The sequence below is a fragment of the Mytilus trossulus genome, chromosome 8, assembly GCF_036588685.1.
Source record: "Mytilus trossulus isolate FHL-02 chromosome 8, PNRI_Mtr1.1.1.hap1, whole genome shotgun sequence".
Lineage (NCBI taxonomy): Eukaryota > Metazoa > Mollusca > Bivalvia > Mytilida > Mytilidae > Mytilus > Mytilus trossulus.
Genome location: NC_086380.1, coordinates 64,876,646 through 64,900,990, shown reverse-complemented (window position 1 = coordinate 64,900,990; position 24,345 = coordinate 64,876,646). Strand labels below are relative to the sequence as shown.

At 33.4% G+C, this 24,345-nt stretch overlaps 1 protein-coding gene across 1 annotated transcript; it reads right to left on the bottom strand.

The window, feature by feature from the left end:
* Positions 1–239: 239 nt before the first annotated feature.
* Positions 240–4,473, bottom strand: LOC134682049 (acidic phospholipase A2 natratoxin-like). Its single transcript, XM_063541647.1, has 5 exons — positions 4,376–4,473; positions 3,459–3,522; positions 2,393–2,546; positions 1,218–1,330; positions 240–401 (listed from the first exon to the last, which is right to left on the bottom strand). Exons 1-5 carry the CDS (start codon positions 4,376–4,378, stop codon positions 280–282), a joined length of 456 nt encoding a protein of 151 aa, XP_063397717.1. The 5' UTR covers positions 4,379–4,473; the 3' UTR covers positions 240–279.
* Positions 4,474–24,345: the final 19,872 nt, after the last annotated feature.

Genomic DNA, 24,345 nt, shown 5'->3' with positions numbered 1-24,345 from the left:
TAACCGTGCAATTTCATAAAAGCAAATGCTAATATTTTGTGTTTTCTAACAACACAATGACTTTAAAGGAATTTCCGTAAATTCAACAATGGATATTACGTCTGACAGATTTTAATTTTTTCAAGAAGAATTATCCGTACATATTAATATTGTATTTCAAGTTCACTTTTTTTTTAAATATTTGAAGCTGAGCATGACAACTAACTAGAAAAAAATAACAAAATTCTTTTGCAGTGATTATATGAGAAAGAATTCTATGAATCAGATTGTTCATATTGATCAACATTTGTTGAAGTTTCGAAGTCCAGGTAAAAAAGTCCGTGGAAAACCTGCACTTCTCAAACATTCCAAGAATTCCTTGTCGCAGTTGCAGTTTTTATAATCGCAAGATCCGGGACTATCTGGAAATAAAAAGAAAAACATTTAATTCCAATGCTGGTTGACAATTATGTGCATGTGTGCAAAAATTTCAAAAAACAAACTAAACTGTACGCTAAGATTGTTCCTTATCCCCGGATCCGGAATTGATGATTCAATATGCTAGAGACTACACTATAAGGATAATTATTGAGGTGTTATCAGAACAAGGTACGCGTTAGACAGAGACAATTGTTTAAAGGATCATTACTCTACAAACAGTCTAAGGATACTATACATCTGTATAATGATCTAGTTATGTTACTTCTTACACCGTTTAACTTTTCATTTTGAACAAAATATGATAATACAACGTAGAAGGAGTTGCGATGACATGATCGGTGAAAATAATTTTAAACATTTCTATGTTGACCAGGAATTCTTTCAAAACTTCACAAAACTAGTAAGTCTGAAAGTTTCTTCCAAAAAATGATGTTTGCAATTCATGATCATTTATTCTACTTTTAGAGTTAAAAGTGCTTTAGATAAAGGATAAATTGTATTTTACAGCACACTTAACTATATAACTTAAACCAAAACAGGAGGACTAATCTACATACATGTTAGCAATTTTGCCAACAACCATTAATTTCAGTGCATTATTATATTCATCGAATAGCTAGTGTCATCCTTTAAATTTAATCCACGATACAGATACATACATTTTTTTGTGTTTATGTAGTCTTTCAGTAAAAAGTCTTATTGACAACGCTGTGTTTTCAATATTTTATGTAAACGTTGTATATTAAAAATAGAACATTAAGGTTGTTTTTGAGACTTCATGACAGTTTTGTACTTACTTGTACATCTGATCGACACACTGGTCCACTCGTAGCTGTAATCGTCTAGATGGATACCACTACATTCATCCCCACTATTCTGATCATAACACCTATCATGTACCATACAACATCTACAAAGTATTCATTTATTTTATTTTTTTGTGTTTTGAAGGTAATTTGTGGAAACGTTTTTGATAAAAGAACATTTACGGGGTTGAATGAGGCCATTCGCTTGTTCAATGTTCTGATGACTTTTCTCTATGTAATTGGGATTTACAGATAGATGATAATTAACAAAAGTCCGAGATACAGACAATAAACAAATAGATAAAAAAAAAAAGGAATAAAAAAATGGTAAGAGAATATCAGGGTGCTAAAAAATAAAGATTACATGGAGATAGGAATAGGCAACATAATTAAAGAACAACACATAAAACCGCAATCTCAGGGACTATTTTTCATTTCATAACAAATTTTAACCAACAAATTTTCGTTGAAAGTTGTGTTATCAATGTAAAATAAGGATAAGCACAAAGACCATTTCTTGTTATTTTCATAGCTTTCTGAGTCTAAAATTTGTAAATTCAAAATTTTCCGCTTTATCATAAATGAGGTCATCATGGAGTGATGCATTTGGGATTTATTTCCGGATTCACATTTGTGTATATTTTTTTTCTTTTTACCCTCACGAGTCTTATATCAAGTACCGAAACTGAAAAAAGTGTTCGGGTAAAGTTGAACTACAAAATCTTATATTGTAGTGACGTGCAACAGGAACAAACATGATTTTATAATTTAAAACTGATATGTAGATCATACGTCATAATGAGTACACTAAATATATTCATAATACATTAGCGTCATAGAACAGACGTTTTTTATATTACGGATTTTTTTCTCCAGAGTATAATTCTATTTCTATTTCTATAACTGCTCGACAGGTAACCTTCTGTGTGGTATGACATTCTGGTACTCGGAAAGAAAGTACAGAAGATTGAAGTAAAATAAAGCGTATGATCGGTTCAATTTGGAGAAAAGCATCTGTTTCATGTTTTATATGCACAACACAATAATCGAAAAAAGGCGTTAATTTTCTCCAAACTTGGAACAGGTTGCTCATTTAATTATATTTCTTTGGATTGCTCTTACTTGCCTTAAGATGTTCTGACATCTGTAAAATAAGAGCAGCTCACCTATCAATGTTGTCTTGGGGTGTACCGCTTCCTCCAACTCCACACCAACATCCATAGTCTCGAAGATAATTCCCAAACGTATAACCCATTTCAAACAAATGACTTATCTGACTGTACATATTCAAGAATGATCTTTTGGTCCGATCAGCACGTCCTTCAAATAAATAAGGAATATGATTAAAATAAACAACATCAATTTTGTAAAATTTATTGTGAAATTCCTACAATGTTAACCAAGACAGAGGTGATTTGATTTATATGCACATACATTTTGTTATTCGAGTTTCTTGAATACCATTTGAACCTTTACTATATAATAGATGATTGTGGTAATATTTTTTAGCATGACTCGGTGTTTATTCATCCCACCATTGCTTTATTGTGCTATATTCAATTTCTTGTAGTATTTATTTTCGTATGTGCTGGTGTTTAGAGTGTCTATATACCGTTTAGTTGATCTTTATTGACATAGGTGTTAGTTTTAAAGTGATTTTAAGAAAAAGCATAATTTTGAAATTTTGACCCTTCAATGTCTGTTTGTTTTGTTCAATATTATGAAATTCTATGCAGCTGTCATACAAGCAAGAAATTGTCTAGCTAAAATAACTTGGTTGTATCCACCTTTTTTCAAAGAAATAAAATGCCTGTAACAATCAGGAATATAACAGTTGTCACTCTGTTTTCCATTCGTAATATGTGTTAGAGATTTTGACATTTGACAAAAAAAAATCCATTTTGAATTTTCCTTATATTTCGGATTTTTTGTTATTTTACTTCGCAAGGTATGATCTATTTAAAATAACCATAAAACTTATTTATGAATCTTTTAATCAAATTGGTTCAAATATAACAGTCAAAACAGTCTTATAAGTCAACCTTGCAAGAGAGTATAAGCATGCACAACTGGAAATTAAAAACAAAATGTATAATTAAAATCGTTCTTTCATCACAAGCAATAATAAGTGAACTGTGATTTTCAGTAGCAAGAATGGACACCAAATTCAAATGTAATATGATTGCATTTGCAATCCCATTAAAATAAATAATTACAATTAAAAGAACATACCCGCAGATGTAGTCAGTACTAGAATGCATAGTAAAGCTATGAAAACGAACCCTCTTCGAGCACTCTAAAAAAAGTACAAGACACATTTAAAAATTAAATCTAGTTCAAAATTCTAACAATGTTAAGTTTTATTTTTTTGGCGAGCAACATGATAACCAAACTGCTTATGGACGAATAAACAAGGTTCTTAAAGTGACAATTAAGATTGTTTACACATGAGACATGTTGCATATAGGAAAACATTTTTGGCTTTGAGACGACAATCTTTATATAGCATCCCTTGAAATAGTGTTTGCACATGTTGCATATTTAAATTCAATTAGAATGATATTCCCTCCTACAAAAAAATCTGAATTTGAAGGCGCCATTTCGACTAGACGTAGCCGAGAACTTATACAGCCTGCATAATTAAACAGAATTTTTTTTAGGCAAAGATACTACTACTTAAAGTAAGTCTATATCCCAAATCTTCTTTACTCCAATCAACCCTTATAAATGTGATTCATGGTTTGTGTGATAAGATTAATTACCTAAAAACTTTTATCTGCAAAAGCGAAAAATAGTTGTCTTAATTGGCAGTATATCTCACTATAATGCTACACAGAAAACACACAAACTGTATTGGTGATCTATCGTTATAAAATTAGAGAATTAAAATATAGGTGTTGGCCTTTCGCTATAAATATGTCTACGTGATTAATCTGATCAATATGATTGTAATAGTCATATATTACTGTTTAGTTTAATATTATGACACAATTCTTAATTAAAAAGTATAAACAATACATTGATGTGGTTGAGAATTGTCTCATAACACATCTTTTTACTTGTATAAGATAATTATAATATTTTTTTTAAATAAGGCATCAATCAAATTTACATATTGTAATATTACTTACTTTTTAAAATGTACTTACCATTGTTGTGAAAACTGAAGACAGCTGGGTTTAGATATTATGTTTAAAATTAATTTTTATATGTTATTTATATTAAGTATCCAGGACAGCCCTGCTTCCGAAATATTTTATCTTTTTTCCGAAACTTATTTAACATATTGTATTGCCGGTTGTGTATCCGTTCATGCACAAGTGGTTTGTAGTTTTTGTCTGAGATCAAGAACATCTTAAAATATTGTTTTTGTACTTGTTGACATTTTATAACTAACAGAACAATAATGTGATTTTTCTACCACTCATGAATCCCGATTTTAACCTTAAATGTATATAGGGTCTGCATTTTGGGATGGATTATGATAAAGGTCTATAATCTGTTTTCTATACGTTATTCTCTATTCTTAGCAATTGTCAGTAGTATGTCAGTATTGAAACACATTATTCTTACATTTTTTGTATAAAAGTAAAAAGATGCTGTTAGATTGTCTTTATATACAATTCTCCACAAAAGACAAAATGACGTAGTTGTTAGAAAGTATGTGTCAGCGGAATACTTGTACTAAAGAAGAAAAAAAATCTAAAGATAGGAAAACGACAGCCACTGAATTACAGGCTTCAGACTTGGGACAGTCACATATATAATATTGCAAGGTCTAACATGTGAGATGGCGCCCTACTATCCTCCTTATCTGGAATGATGGTTCAACAGCACAACACCAGTACCAACTACAATACTGATTAACGAAAAACAAACTTGATATACTGTAACAAACGTCTACATTCCATGACAAGCTCATGACTCAGGACAAGCATATAAAGAAAAATCTAATATGAACTCTAATATTTAGTTTACTTCAAGAACTATTACCATCGGGTAGGATGTATACATGTATACATGTATATTATGGTAGTCACTATAATATATAGTCTACTTACTACTAACTACTTACTTATAAAATGTTGCTCGCGATTTAACTAGACTATGTTCAAAACTGTGTTGAAAGTGTGTCTTTCTATTTTGACTCCTTTATTAAACCTTTGCAGAGTGTAGATATCTAGAGTTTGACCTTCATGACTATAATACGTTTGATACATAGGTGATTCAAAATGAACAAAACCCTTGAAGAAACATTACAGATCTTGTTATACTTTCTATTTGTCAGATGTGGTGTTGCCGAACTGTTTTTAGTGGTTTACAAAGGAAATCTTTCTAAAAAAACACCGTTTGTTGTTTGCATACATATATTCATGTATGCACATCGGAGAAGTAAGGTATTGGTGGTTGATAAGAGCGAGCTCATATAAAACGTGGTAGTGATACGTAAAGTCATCTTTAACAATATATCAAAGTAAGCGATGCTTAGCCTCTACTATTAGCCCTGGTGCCTTGTTTATGTTTTTTTTATGGTGTGTGTTCTCATTTTGAGATGTTCATCTGCACTTGTAATCATAGGATCATTTAACGTTTTATAAACAATAGTTATCAAAGGTACCAGGATTATAATGTTGTACGACAGACGCGCGTTTCGTCTACATTAGACTCATCAGTGACGTTCATATCATATATTTGTAAAGCCAAACGAGTACAAAGTTGAAGAGCATTGAGGATCCAAAATTCCAAAAAACTGTGATATTCATTTAAATATAGATTTCATTAATTCTATCACCCATTCTGTGCGTATTGGACAGCTGCAATTGTCACGTATGACTGTTAAATTATTAAGTTATGGCCAGTACAATAATTAAAAGTCAACTTATATGAACAAAAAGTATAAATTAGCACCTGCATCGGTCAAAAATGTTTATTTTGTTTTGTTTTTTGGTGTGATTTAGTCAGGGGATTATTAAAAAAAAAAGTCAGGTTGAAACAATTGATACAGATATTAAACATTTTTTTATTTATTTTTTATTTTATTATTATTATTTTTATTATTTAACATTAAAATACAAAATGTGAAATGTTTTAACATGTAAAACATAAACTTACTGCGGACCTTTTCAAAATGCACTAACACAATGTGTAAATCAATGGAACCACAAAACCATTAGAACTGATTTTGTTTTAATACCGCATCACCTTACCTGCTTTATTTTTTACCAAATATAATAATTGTAATACAACTCTACTTGAATTTGGAACAGCAACAATACTTCACACTGGAAAAAAAATACATAGATAAAAAGTTAATTTTAAAACGTTTCCTTTTTGTTCGTTTTGAGTCTTAAGATTACGTCATTGTCTTACTGATAATAAGTCTAATAATAGTATACATATTTTTTTTTTTTACTAATTTGATTTATCTACAATTCTATTTTTAACTATCATTCAGTACTGTATAAACACAATTACATCGACATTAAATGATTAAGTGAAGATATTGCTCAAATTCATGATTTTATTATTGCTTATTTATTATTTATTTATGATAATCTCCATCAATATTAATGTCAAAATTGTTATTCGTTGCATTTGTGCTGATAAACGTTTTGACATCGGACCCATTGAAAGAACCCTATTTGTAAATAAACTCATCATAGATAACTTGACTAAATTTAGTATACGCCAGACGCGCGTTTCGTCTACAAAGACTCATCAGTGACGCTCGAATCCAAAAAAGTTAAAACGGCCAAATAAAGTACGAAGTTGAAGAGCATAATCACCCGTCTGATATTCCATCCAATAAATACGCTCAACACCAACGTCTAAAATTTTATAATAAATCAATAACAAACACTGATTCAAGAAACGCATGTCTTGAGTAAATGATAGTCGCCATTCTCTGCATATCTGAATATATATTTTGATGAATCTAATAAAAATTATAACAAAATTGTATAAATGCAAATGACACATCTTTCAGACAAACTGTAACGTTTTTCGTTTATTACATGCATCACTGGGTTTTATGATCATCATATAATTGGATTAATAACTTAGCCGCATTAACTGTTATAAAGTAATCCCTTACAATCTATGTTTATCACCTTTAATTAGATTGTACTTGTTAAATGTCAAATCAATCATGTTAATCAGCTGGTGCCCCTTTGCTATGTTTATACAGGTGTCTAGGTTGACCTTAGCTTTGGTTGACCTTATAGCTCCGGGCTCCGGGCTCCGGGATCCGGGCTACTGTAATATAGCTCCTGTAGAATATTTCTTTGTTCAGAGTCATTTAACCATATTATAATTGAGATAATAGAGTAGTATAAAAGAGAGAAATAGTTGTAGATAGGGATACGATATACGAGAGACACGATTTTGTGTACGAGAGGAGAGTACGCAGGAGATTTAGGATTATGCCACCGTATTGTTGAGCCTGCAGTTTAGATGTTGTAAATTTATATTACTGTTACATGTAGTTTGGATTTTGAATAATACAGTATTGAACTTTTAATCGACTTTGTGTTTATGTTAACTTGCAAGACTTCGTTCAGACTATACTAGGATCCATTTATTTATTTATGTGACCAGGATTCCCTTAATCACGCTACCAGTAGATTAAAAGGGTAACCCTGTTTAAAGAGTATACTTGGCATTTGTCGTTCCGTGTACGAGTGAAACTTAGACACCCAACAACACAACACAACACAAGAATACACACTTTAGTTTAGGTCCTCATACTTAGACTTAGACTACAGTTGCATCACGACAAACTAACCAACGAAACTACTTTTTCGTCACATTGGTGGCAGCGGTGGGATTTACTGTGTGTGACTTCAACGAACTTGCTAGAGATTACACAATGGAAACACCAAGAAGAACAACAATGACATCAACTCAGGCTCCAACGCTCTCTCATGTAAGGCAGAATTGCTTTAGAAATCAAGTTTTCCCAGCAGATTCTGGGTTAGGTAGTTCGCCTGCAACTGGACGTACTCTTAATGATATTCATTCGGAGACTATGCCAGAGGTCCGGTATCGCCGGAACATCGGGCACTGTTACCACAGAAAAAATCATTATAGAGTTATCCAGGAGAGGAGCAATACGGAAAAAGACGGAGGAAATGGTTGGAAGAAATTTTGGCAATTATGGGTTATTTTGCTTACACTCAGTAGTGGCATCGTCGCATCAGCATGGATTTATTTTCCTAACAACCGGGTTGTACAGAAATCTCAGGAATATGTTAAGTCTGAACATGGAATGCCCTATGACTCAGATAAAATGCCCTCGTACTTGAGCCCTAGGCCAAATCAAAGGCACATGGAGCTTGAGTTACTCGGGCAAACATCGGAAAACATGGGCTTATCACCAGGACATGTTCAACTACAAGAGAAAAATAGTCGGGAAATGGAATGTACTGATATAAACGAAATTACTACGGAATACCCGAATACTTGGTGTATCCGTGGAAGGAAAATTCCTCAATCTAATGAGTATCCAGTTCAGAGGACCTTTTCCGGAACAGGGAATGATTTTTGGAATGAGTTTATTCAATACAACAGTACACTAAAAGGACATACGGCGATGAAACAAAGGTATGTGACAGAGGCAAAACTGAGAAAGAGAAATCCTGAAGAGTCTTTGAGAGATTTCGGTCAAGCTATAGAGAATTTGTACCGGAGAGCGTATCCGGACAGTCCTGAGATCGTAGAGGAGAACTTTATTAAAACGTTACATGACAAGTGCGGACAATCAGGAGATTTTCGCCTTGCTGTCAAGCGAACCAGATATAATACCCTGCATGATGCAGTAATTAATGCCATGCAGGAAGAATGCTTTAGAGTTGGAGAGAAGGATCTCGCAAAGCATTTAAAACCAGTTCAGCGGCCGATATTTGAAGTTGAAGACTGGGATAGTGATAAAGATGTAACAACAGAAGCAGAAGGAACACGAAGAGAAAATGTCGACAGAAATAATGTTACGAGTGAAACTTAGACACCCAACAACACAACACAACACAAGAATACACACTTTAGTTTAAGTCCTCATACTTAGACTTAGACTACAGTTGCATCACGACAAACTAACCAACGAAACTACTTTTTCGTCACAAAACATTTAAAAAAATGGAAAACAACACGTTTAATAATTTATTGCGTCCAAAGCGCTTTTCTGGATTTACCTTCATCAGGAACGCTCAAAGCCAAACATTTGAAATCCAAAGAAGGACATGTACCGAAAATCGTTGAAGAGCTATATGTCAAAAATACCTAAAATAAATAGCCAAATTCATCTAAAGTCAACTTTGCCTCAGGGAGTTGAAACCTTTGTTTTATGATTATTTCAAAATCTAAAACGGACAATTTAGTTAAATCATGTCAGTACCGAATCACTGACTACTGAGCTGATGCTATCCTCGGGGAATGACAGTCCACCAGCAGAGGTATCACCCTAGTGATGTAAAAAATGGAAAACAACACGTTTAATATTTTAATGCGTCCAGAGCACTTTTCTGGATTTACCTTCATCAGGAAGGCTCAAAGCCTAACAATTGAAATCCGAAGATGTACAAGTTCCGAAAATCGTTGAAGAGCTATATGTCAAAAATACCTTAACAAATAGCCAAATTCATTTGAGGTCAACTTTGTTTTAGAAAGTTGAAACCTTAGTTTTATAATAATTTCAAAATTTATATACGATCAATTTAGTAAGTTTGTTAAATCATTTCAGTACCGAAGCACTGACCACTGAGCTGATGATACCCTCGGGGTAAAAATGATAAGGATGATGTAAGGATGTTATCACATGTGTATTTATTGAAAACGCAATTCAATTATTTATGATACCAGTTAAAACATCACGACTATAGTGCGCAGTTGACTGGGTTGGGGGTGGGGTGTAACATTGATATTAATGTATATTATAGGGTTCACCTTATTCCATAACAAAATGGGATCTTATATTGATACAAGTGTACTAAAACGTAATTCGTATTATTTTTTACATTTACACACCTACTCCTATACCATACACATTGGTTGAGACGTTATTAAGTATTACTCTTTTGTCTGTTCCATCAAAGTTTGTTTTGAATATTTTGCTAGGATTACTATCTTGAGCATAGTAAATCCTTCTGATAATTCACAAGAAAGATATACGTATTTGACAAATAAGAAAAATATCGTATTTTATGTCACGTGGATAATATATTTCGTTAAAACATACACATTTACCCTCATGTATATACTGAAACGCTAATGCATCTTAAAATAAATTCCAGTCATTGTCAATTTTAATCTTTGCGATGGTGACCTTTTATTTTGCCCCAATCTCATGGGCAATCATATATAATCTCCTTTATATTGGTTCACTCTATTTAGAAAAAAATCAATGTATGAATACAATGCTAAACCTTGACGAATATTTTTACAAAATTCACCTCAAACAAAATATGCTCAAATGTTGTTGTTTTTTTACATTTCAAAATTCTTGTTCCCTGTGCGTATCTGACTTTTTTTATATTTTTCTGACTGGAGGTTCCGGATATAGACGTTGATGTCGGAGTCAATTATCATGTTTATCTTTGTTTATTGTGTTTATATCTCGAACACTGATATTTCATTCAACATCATTGATCTATCCACAAGATTATTATAAATGTTCGTTTTCAACTAGTGATAGTATTTTGGCACGCAATTTGCCGAATACGCCTATATTCTGCCTTTTACAGTAAGGCACTGTAAGTATATAAAAACGTCCACATATAGTTTAATCTACCAATACAAAAAAACTAGTTTGTATGACTAGTGTAATTGCAGAAGGTCTATATTCATTCAAAAGAACTGTCACATTAGTTCCGTTCGGATTGCATCGTCTCATTATCTTATCGGATTGAGATTCCGACCAGTATAAATTTCTTTTTACCGAGTCAAATGCTATACCAATCGGAGTTACTGTAGATATCATAGTTTCTAACAGTGGGGTAAGTAAATCTGAAATTACAAACACCAACACTTCAAAAAGGTCATTAACCATCTATATTATTCCGGAGTTTTATTTTATACCCATCCAAATATGAATCATTTGGAGACTGATAGAGCTTCTGTTTGTGTTCTTAGAACATTTAAATTATGTTTAACCACATTCCTCGTCTTCGAGTCTTGTCATTTTTTGATGTTGTCAATGATTTAAAAAAATATATAGCTGGATGGATTTTTACCCCTGACATGCAAGCATTTGCATTCGTGGCTAACCTCTATTCACGAAACTTGGTATACAACGAATAATAATGAATCCACAGTAACGTAGGTCATTTTGTTATTGCTAATAAATTAACGTATGGTCATGTGTTTTTTTTTAAATTTTATTAAAAAATAGAATTAAATTACTTTTAAATAATGTCTTTTTTTTTTAACTCGGCATGATAACCTGGGTAAAAGTGGGGACGTCCGTTCTGATATGTTGAATGTAAATGTAAGCATCCATGCTCGGTTAAAATGTAGATATTAAATCATAAACCTCGTGTATCAATTGCCTTTTTCTTGGTGCACTCAGTTTTGATTATTGAAGGCCACATTTTCTTTACATTTCCGCATCTTTTAATTATAACGTTCTCAATTACATAATAGAGATTGAAGTAAATTCTCACTGTGAAGTCATAAGAAAATGGTCTTTACGCACTCTGATTTTTTTTTTAGATTAAAATCCAAACTAGTAATTATCTCGAAGAACCATACAATTTAAGCCCTATCCTAAATTCCCATTATGATAAAAAAAAAATACAACGTTATATATTTTTAATATAATGTTGTTCAAATAATGCATGAAGGCACACTGGACGTATTATCTCTTTTTCTTATGTCTTGTGTAATTTTCGAAACCTAAAATTTATCAAAAGGTCCGGATTACCAAGTTATGAATTCAACGCTTTAAAAATGTGCTAACGGGAAGTCAATTTTGCTGTAATATTCGGATTTATCTAAAAGGTATCATCGGAGTTTATTAGTACAAAGTCGTTCACTCAGTAAACGATTAATTCAACAGTTTTAAAATGATTTGTATGTTCGCTATAAATGAAACTTAACAAAGGTTTTATTTGAAAAGGTGAAAATAGCAGTCACCAGTAATGACATTTTAGTCTGAACTGTCACTTTTATCCGAACAGCTCTTAAACGACTTAACAATAAATGATTAATTTATCCTAACATGTTAAATTTTAGTGAGTTTTAATACATATATATAGGGGAACATTTAGCGCTATAATAAAAAAAAATGGTTGTAGTTAATACCTCTGATCAGTATATGTTCTGACTGTTTATAAGTTATAATTGTCGGAAAACAGTACTGAATTGCAAAGGATTGTCTGATGAAATTGAATGTTCCGCACTTATTAAGTCTGAAAACAAGTTATAAAGTTACCTTACTATATCTCCGTCATTATTTCTTGGAACATGCATGTATCTTTCTTTATTATCGTAAGCCAACGAAAAAACAATACCATTTTGTGTGATGAGTGTCTGCACCACAATTCACAAAACAAGAGATTTTTCACGTAGGACTTGCTAATTCCTAAATGACTCAACCGATGAAAATATCAGTTCAAAGTGTTTGCTGTTCTTAGTATTCGTCTTTGTTACCGTTCATCTGGTTTTTGTAGATTGATGTCCATCCGTATGTTGTAGTCTCGATAAGCATTACTATAACACCAGCAATTTAACAGACGCCATCATGATGTGTTTTATTTTTCAGTTATGGAATTGCTGATGGACATATATTCAAGTCCGAATATGCTAATCTTATCTTTGCCACGATCCGGTTGTCAATTTCGTTACAATACTATCACTGTATGTGACTTATAATCACGTCTTTGGGTACCACTGTAAGAGTTAGAACCACATATGTTTACTGTGTTTTAAACTGCATTCAGACGGTTTTAGCTTTTTTCAAATTTGTAATCAGTGTTTTTTCACACTATATATATTTGTTTCTACTTTTTTGCCCAGAAAAAAAATATTCACGATTGGTCAAGTTTTATGATAATTGACATATACCACTTGTTAATGCAATTAAAGCTGGCATTTGACATAAAATTTGACAAAAGACATTCACTTGAATCTTTATGGGGAGAAATCAATATTTTTTTTTTCTTAGAAATCAATTATTTGTCAAAACGAGTATCTCTGTTGTAGCCATTATTGAATTACGGCATTTGTGTTTATGATTTTTATTTTTCTATTTGTAGCTTTTTACTATATGCATTATGAGATTATGTGCAAGGATGAAGCATATTAATAAAGAATTTGAAACTAACTTAGTTTGAAGACTTTACAGTAAAAAGAATGTATCCTTTACCACAGGATGAGCACAAAAACAGTAATTCGTAAAATGGAAAAGGTTCAAGGCAAAACTTTTATGGAAACAGAAGAAGATGTAATAAACGCTGATGGTCCAGGCAACCTACCATTTGTTAGTAAAGAGGCAGAACTTGAAAGACTACAATTCGAGCTTGAAGAGGAAGAACTTAAATTAAAAGCAGAAGAATTAAAGAAGATAGTCGAAGTAAAGTTACAAATGAATATTTTAAATTCAGAAAAAGAAGTTGCAATTGCTGAAGCTGAGTTTAATGCCGTCCGTGAAGTGATGGGGATGAAGGGATCACGTTCTAGTGGGATACCCATGGCGTAAGTTGTTAATCCTCGTCAGCACATCGAGTGGTATCTACAGGAACAACAGGAACTAATAAAATCAGGATATACAAACCCTCAACAAATGCAACCTCCAGAGCTCAACGTTCACGCCACACCGTTTGAACCAAAAGCCGAAGATATTAGACAAACAAATTATGAAATAAACAACGTTTCCGTGGCAAACGAACTCTCAAAGTTCTTATTAAAGAAGGATTTGTTGATGTCTCGTTTTATGAAATTTAACGACCAAGCAGTCTTATCACGTTTAGAAAGCTTCGTTTTCCAATATAACTCAAGAACTGAGCGTCAACGCTCGTAAAGAACTTGATTTATTGATGAAATGGCTTGGGCCAGAATCATCAAAACATGCAGAAAGTCTGAGGATAGCCAATGCAACAGACCCAGTAAAATGTCTGCAGCAAGTATGGGATAGACTTGAAGAGAGATACGGCGGACCAGAAATGATTGAAACGAATGTAAAATCAGTAAATATCGAATAACTACCAACAAAGATTACAAGAAATTATATGAACTTACCGACATTTTAACAGAAATTGGACCCCTGAAGGAGGACGAAAGATGCGCACAGTTATTGTCTAACTCTTACTTTGATACTTCGCTAGGCGATAACACCGTGATAAAATAAATTACCATATAGGATTCAGAACAAATGGATAGATAGAGCCATGCGATACAAGCAAAACCATAATGTACTGTATCCGCCATTTCAATTTTTCGTCAGTTTCATCAGAGAAATGTGCAAACAATTCAATTACCCAGGTTTTGCCTCTAAAGATGACATAAAACCTCAACAACCAAAATCATAATATAATAACAAAGTCACAACTAGAAAGACAGATGTATCACAAGAAAAACAGTTTAAAACTACTGGTCCGACTGATAAACTTACAGAATGTCCTATTCACCATTCAAAACACTCTTTGAACAGTTGAAGAGGATTCATACAAAAAAGTATAAATGACAGAAAGAAAATTCTCCGTGAAAATAACAGCTGTTACAAATGTTGCGAGTCAGCAACGCACATATCTCGAGATTGCAAGGAGTCCGCCGCATCCAAAGATTGCGGAAGTAACCGTCATTTTACGCTATGCATATCGATAGAAATGATAAAACTGCAAGAGAAATAGAACCCGTGTCCTCTAATGGCGGGGAGGGACCATTGCTTCAAACAGTAGAAACGAAGTGTACGGCAATTTTAGGAGAAGGATTCCTGTTCAAAGGTGGCACTTGTCAAGGTATACAAGAAAGACGAACCTGAGAAATTTGTACATCTGTATGCTTTGATGGACAATTCGACAGTAAACGTGTGTAAAACAAACATTCTAAACAATGGGAGGCCGATATCCTTTGACGTATGAAAAAGCATCGTAAACGTTGAAGAAACTGAAGCAATAACCAAGATACCGTGGAAGATCAGATTTCCACAGAACAAAGGACGATAATAAAATTGGCATGTCCGTAGAAGACCATGTATTTATAGACATCATGGACAAGGAATTTGTCAAAGGTGAAACAGGCAATTGGAGTGCTCCTCTAATGTTTCGGAAGAATATACCTCGATTACCTGACAACAAATCTCAAGCATTAAGAAGGGTTAAAATGCTTGATCAGTCTCTTCAGAAAAGTACGAGTAAGCGTCAGCATTTCATAGAATTCATGGGCAACATGTTTCGTAATGGTCATGCCGAAGAAGCTCCAACCTAAGAGCAAAACGAGGAATGTTGGTATCTGCCTTTATTTGGAGTGTACCACCCTAAGTAAAACAGATAAAATTAGAGTTGTTTTCGATTCGTCGGCTAAACAGGATGGCATATCCTTAAAAAAATGCCCATCTAAATTTAGCAGTTTTTATAATTGTGTTATAAAGGTGGCAATGCTGCTGCAGCCAGATTATTCAATAAAAATGCACGTGGATATCCACAAATATTTCCGTATGAATGACAAACCTGTTCTAGATTATCTTCTGATTATACTATAAAGTCAACAGTGAACGGGAGAGCTTTTTCGCTTTCCTTTTCCTGTGATATAACATGAAAAACCCGAAGCCTCATTTATCTGGTTACATGAACTAAGCCCAAGTGTGGTATACAATATGTAGGACAAACAGGACGGGATTTTCTTTAAAAAAATACATGAACATCTATACCGCTTCCGAAAACCTAAGAAATTCAAAAGCATAATTTATCAACATTTAGGTAAACACAACCACAATATTAAATTTATTAGATTTTAACCGCTCGAAACCGTCAAGAAACAACAAGGGCAGTCGCATAAACAATATAAAGATTCCCGTAAAATTATCGAACTGTCTTGGATGAAACGACTTCAAACAGCTTATCCCTTGGGTCAAATGACAATATACCTGGACAAGAGAACATATCTACTACTTCCTCTATTGATATCATGAATATTTTTGATAAAAAACAACGAAATAATAGGTCTCATGGGAAACGTATCAATCAACGAGTTAAACATCGTATACATTATACACTTGATAATCTCCTATCTATATTTAAAAATAATGGTAGGCATCAATTATTATGTAAACTGGGTCAAATAAACATTAGTAAATTACAATATTTTCAAAGAATGTGACACCAACTCATTCTTCAGCCCACTGTATGGATATTCTCGTATAATTACAGCATAATGCCACAATAGTCTTTTCCCACGTATCGACAAACCTGAAGATCATAAACGTCATTTTTTGAAAACTAAATATATTAGCAGAGGTATTGATTTTATCAACTTATCTAGTATATTTAATGACTCTACCGTTCAAAACTTTATACCTCCCTATTTTGATAATATAGAACCACCTATAATTTCATACACATACAAAAAACCCAGCAGAAGTTTAATTTTTAATTATACGTTGGTTACATCTGACGTGAATATAGATAATAATACTCCCTTAACTTGAAACTGTGAATCGTCGAAGTTTAGATATGTTACCTATGGCCATGTTATTACAGGGGACTTCAATATCGTCCAGGACAGAGAGGTTAAACACTTTTTGAAAAAGGACCAAAATATAGTCCTCCATCTAAAATAGATTGGAAAGAGTGCCGTGAAGTCACCAAAGATGCTCTTTCCTCATTTTTTAAAAAGTGGTGTAAACGGGAAAAATCTGATAAAAAATCTCTTGATTCTTATTTGAATAAATGTTTGAATGTGGTAGATAAGAGGATATCACATTTTGAAAATAATTTAGAAGTTAATAATAAAGTACATAATACACCTATTTCCAGAATAAGAAATAAACTTCAAATACTTTCAAAGCGGTTTGTGATTATACCGGCCGACAAAGCAGCCAACAATGTGGTTGTGGTATTACGTAAATACTACACGGACGTTCTTAAAAATAAAATTTTAAATTCATCTACATTCAAGTCCATCCGCTTCACAGAGAGCCAACAAGCATATCACAGCCACATCAAAGCTTAAGGCTTCTTCTGAGCATTTGAGGGTCCCTACTATGTATTGGCTACCTAAACTACACAAAAAACCATTGAAATATCGTTTCATCTCGGCCTCTAGTAAGTGTTTTACAACTAAGCTCTAAACTAATTCATTAACTACTATTAAAGAGCTTATCATAAACTATTGTAATAAAATATATGAACACAGTGATATAGGGGGGGGGTCCCGCTTACATGTTAAACCCCGCCACATTATTTATGTATGTGCCCCCTAAGTCAGGAGCCTGTAATTCAGTGGTTGTTCTTTGTTTACGTGTTACATATTTGTTTTTCGTTCATTTTTTTACAAATAAGGCCGTTAGTTTTCTCGTTTGAATTGTTTTACATTGTCTTATCGGGGCCTTTTATAGCTGACTATGCGGTATAGGCTTTGTTCATTGTTGAAGGCCGTACAGTGACCTATAATTGTTAATGTTTGTGTCATTTTGGTCTTTTGTGGATAGTTGTTTCAATGGCAATCATACCACAACTTCTTTTTTATATACTATGCAGCAATATTGCTTTACATAAAAAGAAAAGCAAATATGGTAAGTTTTGGTTGATGTGATCAATTGATTGTATTACACGACTCAGTCTGAGGTATGAAAACTACTGATATTTGTTGATGATTCAATATTTTGAATAAAAAGATGATATGTTCCCTATGGCCATGTTATTACAGGGGACTTCAATATCGTCCAGGACAGAGAGGTTAAACACTTTTTGAAAAAGGACCAAAATATAGTCCTCCATCTAAAATAGATTGGAAAGAGTGCCGTGAAGTCACCAAAGATGCTCTTTCCTCATTTTTTAAAAAGTGGTGTAAACGGGAAAAATCTGATAAAAAATCTCTTGATTCTTATTTGAATAAATGTTTGAATGTGGTAGATAAGAGGATATCACATTTTGAAAATAATTTAGAAGTTAATAATAAAGTACATAATACACCTATTTCCAGAATAAGAAATAAACTTCAAATACTTTCAAAGCGGTTTGTGTTTATACCGGCCGACAAAGCAGCCAACAATGTGGTTGTGGTATTACGTAAATACTACACGGACGTTCTCAAAAATGAAATTTTAAATTCATCTACATTCAAGTCCATCCGCTTCACAGAGAGCCAACAAGCATATCACAGCCACATCAAAGCTTAATGCTTCTTCTGAGCATTTGAGGGTCCCTACTATGTATTGGCTACCTAAACTACACAAAAAACCATAGACATATCGTTTCATCTCGGCCTCTAGTAAGTGTTTTACAACTAAGCTCTAAACTAATTCATTATCTACTATTAAAGAGCTTATCATAAACTATTGTAATAAAATATATGAACACAGTGATATAGGGGGGGGGATCCACTTACATGTTAAACCCCGCCACATTATGTATGTATGTGCCTGTCCCAAGTCAGGAGCCTGTAATTCAGTGGTTGTTCTTTGTTTACGTGTTACATATTTGTTTTTCGTTCATTTTTTTACATAAATAAGGCCGTTAGTTTTCTCGTTTGAATTGTTTTACATTGTCTTATCGGGGCCTTTTATAGCTGACTATGCGGTATAGGCTTTGTTCATTGTTGAAGGCCGTACGGTGACCTATAATTGTTAATGTTTGTGTCATTTTGGTCTTTTGTGGATAGTTGTCTCATTGGCAATCATACCACAACTTCTTTTTTATATACTATGCAGCAATATTGCTTTACATAAAAAGAAAAGCAAATATGGTAAGTTTTGGTTGATGTGATCAATTGATTGTATTACACGACTCAGTCTGAGGTATGAAAACTACTGATATTTGTTGATGATTCAATATTTTGAATAAAAAAATGAACATGCATATTTGCGGATCCAGGGGTTGGAACCCCCCTTTTTTTGGACGATCAATTCATTTGAATGGGAGCATTCAGTTGAATCCCCTTTACTCTGGGTTTGGATCCCCCTTTTCTCTAATTTGAGAACCCCCTTTTTAAAATGACTGGATCCGCCCCTGCATGCTGGCACTATAAATTGATGCGAACAAAATTGTTTTCCAATATTGCTGTAACTTGTATAGTACAGTCCCTCTTCATCTAAAATTAAACTGAAGTACTGTGCAGCTATATAGATTCGCAGAAAGAAAGAGCAAATAATGTGCAGTTTAGATTGATGCAGTCAAAAGATTTACAGGTCCGTCCGAGGTATGAAAACTACTTGTAAACAGATATCACATTTGTGGATTGGGAAACAAGTTATTACATTTGGTTAATGAGGTCAGATAATTTTGTTATTTGATAACGAGCCATCTTGACTGCCGGAATGACAAATGTAAACCAATTCGAATAAAAATGCCCCCCGCCTAAATACTAACGGCCTAATTTATGTACAAAAAATGAAAGAAAAACGAATAATTTATGTAACTCATCAACAAAAGAAAATCACTAAAGAGATTTTACCCCAATTTCACGGTCTACTAAACATAGAAAATGATAGTGCGAGTGGGGCATTCGTGTACTATGGACACATTCTTTTTTTAATTATAGTTCATTTATATATTTCGGAGTTAAGTATAACGTCCATTATCACTGAACTAGTACACATTTTTATTTAGGAGCCAGCTGATGCATGCCTCCGGGTGGGATTTTCTCGCTCTGTTGAAGACCAATTGGTGGCCTTCGGCTATTGTCTGCTCTTTCGCCGGGTTGTTGTCTTTTTGACACATTCCCCATTTCGTTCTAAATGCTAGAATAAACATGTTGTGTGATTTTGTTTTTTAATTTGAACAAAATATATTGCATCATGCGTAGGCTTTTTTGTCTAAATCAATACGCCATGGAACACTACGAAACTATTTATGTAGACTTGCTATGTTCTTTCTGTTTGTGCCAGTGCACAAAATATACATATGATCAAGCTAAACATTGACACTAAAGGTCTATTATTCAACCAGACGATCAGATGATATCAATAAATTGTAACGTGTAACCAGGCGTTTATATCTCAAACGTCTGTTTCAGTAAATACTTGGATCCAAGTTGTCCACAAACAATATGGTAATACTAAAAACTACAACTATCTATATTATGCACAATGAACTAAAATATACACATTGACTCTTTGTCGACATAAAGTAAGAACTGACAATTATATATATACAAATATAATTATACAATAAACCAGCATGTACTCATGATGGGACGATGTGTCACTTAGAGACAGTAAAGCTGGACAGCTTGTCCTCCTAATAGGACAGTCTGTCAATACAAGACAGAGCGGTCTGGTACAACTTGTCCCCTCCGGATGGGACAACCTGTCACTACCAGACAGTGCGGGCTGGAACAACTTGTCCTCTGAGTGGGACAACCTGTCACTACCAGACAGTGCGGACTGATGCAGCCTGTCCTCCGAGTGGGACAGTCTGCCTTGTCAATCCGTTCAACTTGTACGTTTACTTTGTACCCGGTACAAAGTGTCCTTTGAATATTAAGGCTCTTACTAGCGCTTAATGTATCCAACGTACGCTCTGTTGACTTGCGACGGCTCATCGACAGCCAACCGACAGCCTCAAGTGCCGTTTCTCACTCTCTTATGTACCCCCAGGGCGACTTAGTAGGGTGCCCAATCAACAAATTTTATCGATTTGCCTTAACGGAATAACATACGGCTATATTTTATATCCTTGTAAAGAGGAGAACAAGCCTCATCGAAATAGCATTGTCGTCGTTGTCTGTCGTTGTCACGATTTTTTTTAATCAGGGTCAAAGGTCAAAGCAAAAAATCAAGAAAAATGCACATAGCTAGTTTCGCCTACATATATGCGTTTGGAGGAAAATAAATACAACTAATTTAGAGAAAAATATCTTATGTATCTATATTTAGAACTAATTTTATATTTTTATCGCCAAAAATGACTTTAAATTGACTTTTTTGCATAAAGGGTGCAAATTTGAAATTTTCGAATAGCTGTTCAATAACAGTGACCTTGACCTATTTCAATTTCTAAATTTGATTTTTTTGTATTAAATTCGCTACAAGTACGATCTAAAGATATTTTTTAGATCTTAACTTTAATCATTTGTCGAAAAAAAAATGTGATTTTAACGTCTTTTGATAGTAAGGTGTTCGTCAATTTCAAGGTAAAAATCAAATTTCTGTTATTGTGTGTTAAAGAGTATATATAAATGATTTGTTTCAAAATTAACATCACATTTGGTTGAATATAAAGCTCTGTGTATAGTTTTGCTTAACAGAAGTAAAAATTACTGCAAACAGAGAAAAAGGGGGAGGGAAAAAAGTTTTGAAAACAAAATAGGTATTAGAAACCCTATCCTACATATACAAATGACTAAATAAGCAACAATTGGCTATAATGTTTACAAGTATTCCAAAAATATAATGAGGGAGAGGGTTATGTTCAGTATTTATGTTTTTTACAAACAATTGCAAACAAAATAGGCGTGAGAAACCAAAGGAACATTAAAAACTTATAAACTGAAGATAGGCAGACTTCAGCATGGCAAAACACGAAAAAGAAAAACATATGCAAATAGAAAATTATGATCGAGGATAGTATTACCTACACTACATCCGATGGTCTCCTGTAGTTCTCGGGCCAACGTCAAAGAACATATAGCAGTTTTTTTATCATTTTTTTTTACATATCGTTCCCCACTAGATAGATTATTACTATATTTCCCACGATTTCAAAATTGAGAAGATGTTCTATGTATTGTTTAGAAAATATAATGGACTGCGTTATCTTCATTCAATTGCTAACAATGATTTATAAGACACATACAGAAAAATGAAATCTTACACATCGTCATCTTCGTCATCATCAATTTGTCTTACTACAACCACACGAGTATTTACATTTTGACATATGTCATTTGCCTGACATGGGCATACATCTATACATGATACATTTTGATCAATGCAAATGCAACCCTTTGAAAACACAGAATTCCCCTTACAAGTAGAAACTAAATCTTGCAGACATTTGGATGACATATGACCTCCGAGATAGAAAGGAACAAGTCATTGCCCATTTTGAAGAGGGGAATGCTAAGGTGTAGTTCTGCTACACGGGAAGACATAAAATTTACGTCTGGAGTGAAACTCTTATTACATATTGTTTAAAAGTAGATTCACAAGGTGGAAGTTTGACAAGGGAGAAATTTTAAATTGTAGCCAATTTTACGCTCAAATGGTTTAGGTCGCAGTGATCTATTTTTAGTTTGACTTGAGATCATTCAACCTGACAACAAGATCATCGATCTGCATCTAAAGGTTCACCGATGTCACAATAAGAAAGGTTTGACAAATGGGTAAAATCATCTGGGCTGTCCTTCAAGACTAAAACAACACAGTGCGCTTACTGATCCTAAACAGGGTCCAATACGTTGTATTGCATCATGTAACAGCACATGTGCTAGAAAGTTACAGATGGCAAACCCGAGACTTTTACATATTTCGTGGACAGGTTTACAGTAGTTGTTATTAATAGAATAAATTATTGTTTATGTAATTTATACGTGTTTCTCGTTTCTCGGTTTTATATCGATTAGACCGTTGTTTTTTTCCGTTTGAATGGTTTTACACTAGTAATGTTTGGGCTCTTTATAGCTTGTTGTTCGGTGTGAGCCAAGCTCCATGTTGAAGGCCGTACATTGACCTATAATGGTTTACTTTTTTAAATTGTTATGCACGGAGAGCTGTCTCATTGGCACTCGCAACACATCTTCCTATATTTATATAGATGCGAAAATCTTGTATTCAAGTAAAAGTGTCTGTTTGAAACCATAGCTCATGTGTATGCTGCGTGGAGTGGATGTAAAGAACGCATAAGATTATAACATCTGTATCTAGTAATTTGTTATTATCCTACCCTTGATTCCTTTCACACCTATATCTTTGTCTACATGAATAGCATGCATATGTAAAATCATGCGAGTATCTACTTCATCGGGCGTACAAAATAATTCTTAAAAACTAAATACTATTTCTGAGCTGATTTAGGGTCTAGGTCTGAAGCATCAGGCAATAAACTCAAATATTTCCGTGCTCCCATAGCCTCGATAAAGCTTTTGTTTGTGCTTATTACTCTATTATTAATAAGCAATTCAGTAAAAGAACCTTGACGTATAACACACTTATCCCATTGTATTTCAGAGGCGGATTTAGGGTGGGGGGCAGGAGGCCCGGCCCCCTCTTTTTGTGAAAAAAAATTAGTTGCTTATATATGGAATCACTGAAGCGTGACTGGAGCGGGCCCCCTCTTAGGTCAGTCAGTGGGCCCTCACTTATGAAAATTTCTGGATCCGCCACTGTATTTCATTCTTACTTCGCTTATGGTTTGAATAGCTTATAGTTTAACAGGACTGTAAATGTGTGTCATATTCCGGGTCTGAAACGTGATCGAAGGATTTGATTTTATATATTACAATAATATCAAAACTATCAATTAAAAAAAAACAATTAATGTCATGAAAACCAACAAAAAATATTTCCAATTACAAAACAACGATCTTCAAACTAACTGGACTATTCCAAATATACAATTGGACCATACGACAAGCAAAAAATGGAAATTAAATTAGTGAAAATTGTCCTAGTTAATGACCTGGTAGTGTAAGCTACAAAACGATTAACGGCACGAGGAAAGGCGTGTTTGAAACAAGGCAGAATTATCACTAAATTTGTGTTTTAAATTGCTATTTTCTTCTCACCGATTAACATTACACAAAAGATATTTGGCACACATATGAACCATGTGTTATTGATGTAATCAGAGTAAAAATTCCGTGAAAGTAACACGTAATAAATTTTCTTTTGTTCAAAATGTGGTAAATTTCAGCTAAAAAAATAGCCATACTAAAATCATGAAATACTTATTTTTAAATTATATAAATCTTTTCATCTTTAATTATATGATAAATTTCATGTTTAAGCTAAATGATGAGTATCATTTGA

Excerpts from the sequence above, each read along its gene's own strand:
- LOC134682049 (XM_063541647.1), bottom strand. Across the intron at positions 2,547-3,458 it reads AGTACTGACTACATCTGCGG|GACGTGCTGATCGGACCAAA; the intron begins GTATGTTCTTTT and ends ATTTATTTGAAG. Across the intron at positions 1,331-2,392 it reads CCCCAAGACAACATTGATAG|ATGTTGTATGGTACATGATA; the intron begins GTGAGCTGCTCT and ends AATACTTTGTAG.